The 3,066-nt window shown below is 50.5% G+C and overlaps 1 protein-coding gene across 1 annotated transcript in view; it reads right to left on the bottom strand.

Annotated features, from left to right (window-relative positions):
• TAF7L (TAF7-like RNA polymerase II, TATA box binding protein (TBP)-associated factor, 50kDa) overlaps positions 1 to 2,785 on the bottom strand; it is a 29,588-nt gene extending 26,803 nt beyond the window's left edge. Inside the window, 1 exon segment of the mRNA XM_011954548.1 lies at positions 2,511 to 2,785. Coding sequence (XP_011809938.1) covers positions 2,511 to 2,766 — 256 coding nt within the window. The 5' untranslated portion in view covers positions 2,767 to 2,785.
• Between the last annotated feature and the right edge of the window lie 281 nt (positions 2,786 to 3,066).

Here is a 3,066-nt window from a genome sequence, read left to right as displayed (position 1 = left end):
TAATCCCAGCTACTTGGGAGGCTGAGGCAGGAGAATTGCTTGAACCCAGGAGGTGGAGGCTGCAATGAGCCAAGATGGCACCACTGCACTCCAGCCTGGGTGACACAGTGAGACCCTTTCTCAAAAAAAAAAAAAAAAAAAAATCAGCAGTAGAAAAGCAGACACCCAGGATGGGAGAGGGAAAGATGCATTATCTGTGATTGTAATTTCTTCTCTTCTTGTTTCATGCAGATATATACGAATATATGTCCATATATAAATACAAAAGAGAAATGTAAATGCAAGAAGAGAGTTGATTAAAATAAATAAAAAATCTGGGGGCTGAGCACATTCCCTAACAGAACATAGTAACAATTAAGGCTGGGAGCAGGAACAGATTATTTGAAGAACTAGCTGCTAAGCAAGATTTTATCAGATCAGTAGTAACTTTTAGATTTCTCAGCAGAACTAAAACTAGGGCATTTTGTTCATTTCCAAGCCTTTTTGGTAATTCCTCTTTTATGGAAGAAAGAATGTAAGAACTGAAACTATTTTAATGTAGTTGTTTGATAATGATAAACAGGCCTAATAAAAGGTCCGGTGGGAGAGAAGTTAGACAATCCTGGTTGAACTGGGTTTTAATTATTTTTTAAATTTCTTACTTGCATTTACTTAAACAACTAGTTGTACGTTATTCACTTTAAGAAAAAGCATCCGCTTTTTTCCAGCAAGCACTCTTTGATACCTGATTAACAGGACCCCTTACCACCATTCACCTAGCTCCATTTCGCTTTAGCAGAATTACAATTGGAATTATAATTGGCTGGAGGGCACCTGGCAGCATGCTCCAGGCCATGCAAGTCAGTACACGCCTAAATGGGTGTTTTTTCAAGTTCGCAGTCGCTAGCTACAGTTTAGAGACTGACCTCCATCCTTATCCCCCGGGCACTAAGCTTTCAAAGGGAAAGTTCGACCCCTAGGCTTTGATCCACTTTCCCTTGAAAACCTCCCGCGAGGCCCAACAGGTCGCAACGGGTCCCAGCCTTCGCGCCTCGCCGTGCAGGCGGGCTGGGGAGGGCAGCGGGGTGCACCGCGGCGGGGTGCACAGCGGCGGGGGCGCTGACCCGGTCCCAGACGCCCGGTTGGTCGTCCGACTCACCCGCTCCTCCGCGGACTGGCGCCAACACCGAAAAGGCTGTGGAGGCTGGGGACCTGCGCCTCTGGTCTGTGGGCTCCGGACTAACCGCGCGTGGGCTCCCGTGCGGAACGTAGAGGCGAACGCTGGGCTGTCGGCGCCTGGACAGTAAGAACGGCGCGCGCCGGCCCCTCCCCGCCTCGCCACGCCTCCGCCGGTCGTGCTGCCCAGCCGACTGAAGCACGATCTCGAGGTAGTGAGCGGCTCACCGCGTGCTGGGCGGGAAGGCTAAAAAGGCGCCCAGCGCCGAGGGGAGGGCCCAGGGGGACGCGACCGCTTAGCGACCTCGCGAAGCAAGACGGAGGCTTCAAAACAAATTACCTTGGCCGGGCGGGGTGGCTCACGACTGTAATCCCAGTACTTTGGGAGGCCAAGGCGGGCAGATCTAGAGGTCAAGAGATCGAGACCAACATGGTGAAACCCCGTGAAACCCCGTCTCTATTAAAAATACAAAAATTAGCTGGGCGTGGCTGCGCGCGCCTGTAGTCCCAGCTACTAGGTAGGCTGAGGCAGGAGAATCGCTTGAACCCGGAAGTTGGAGGTTGCAGTGAGCCGAGATTGTGCCACTGCACTCCAGCCTGGCGACAGAGTGAGATTCCGTCCGAAAAAAAAATAAATAAATACCTTTACACAGGGGCAACCTTCAGGGCGCCAGATTTTTACCAGGCGACAGTGATACTCCTAAGAGGCGAGTTGGACCGGGCGCGGTGGCTCACGCCTGTAATCCCAGCACTTTGGGAGGCCGAGATGGGTGGATCACCTGAGGTCAGGAGTTCGAGATCATCCTGGCCAACATGTTGAAACTCCGTCTCTATTAATAATAATAATAATAATAATTAGCCGGGCGTGATGGCGGGCGCCTGTAATCTCAGCTACTCAGGCAGCTGAGGCAGGAGAATCGCTTGAACCCGGAAGGCAGAGGTTGCAGTGAGCCGAGATCGCACCACTACACTCCAGCCTGGGCAACAAGAGCGAAACTCCGTCGAAAAAAAAGATAAACAATAAAAGCGAGTTGCTCGCTTTTGGTTGCTCCTCCATTCCGTTAGGCGGGACGGTTTGTCCCTAGGCACGGTGACCTCGCCTGGTGACAAATACGCCGCCAGGCAAACCCACCGAACAGCTAGAATCCGTGCCCAAAGCCCTCTAACATGATCAGTTGCTCCCCTCTCCTCAACAGGGTCAACATTTTACATCCTCTGGAGAGGGGCACAAGTTCCGTCGCCCATTGCTCCTCAAGGGGGTCTCAATTCAAACAAATTTTGAATCGAACTAAAAGCAGTTTGTTTCTCCTAAAGAAGGTCCTCGGCTGGGGGAACAAGTTTAAAAAGCCACCTACCTTTCCCTTCCTGGAAGTTTTCTGGGGCCTGGGCAGCAGCCTGGGCGCTGCCGTCCGCATCCGTTTGAGCGTCCTGGTCGGCAGGAATCTGGGTGCCTTGGTCGCCAGCAATGTCGGCGCTGCTTTCACAGGTGGTTTCAGACCCACGGTCGACAGGAATTTGGTGCTCTTGTTGGCTAGTTACTTCCGATGTTGAAACTGTTGGTGTTGAATCATTTTCTGAAGAAACGGGGAGCCGTCCCTCGGGGCACTCCATAGTCCACCTCGTTGGGTTGTAAAATGGCTTCATGTGTAGTCACGTGACCTGAAGGGTTCCAGAACCTTCGTAAATGTAAAAGGTTTCTGTAGGTCTTTAAGACGTAATACTATAACCGACATTGCCGGTGCCTATTCAAGATTGTAGCAGCCAAGTCTCCACTGCCTAACACTTAACCTAAACTTAATCGTAGGGAATAAATATTTTCGGAAGACGATTCTACAATCATTTTATTTGGGGACATGATTTTTTTCATTCAATTAAACTAGATTATCAGAGCTTCAGATCAAGACAAAATTG

The sequence above is a fragment of the Colobus angolensis genome, unplaced genomic scaffold (assembly GCF_000951035.1).
Source record: "Colobus angolensis palliatus isolate OR3802 unplaced genomic scaffold, Cang.pa_1.0 Scaffold385, whole genome shotgun sequence".
Classification (NCBI taxonomy): Eukaryota; Metazoa; Chordata; class Mammalia; order Primates; family Cercopithecidae; genus Colobus; species Colobus angolensis.
This window is presented reverse-complemented; position numbering and strand designations above follow the sequence as displayed.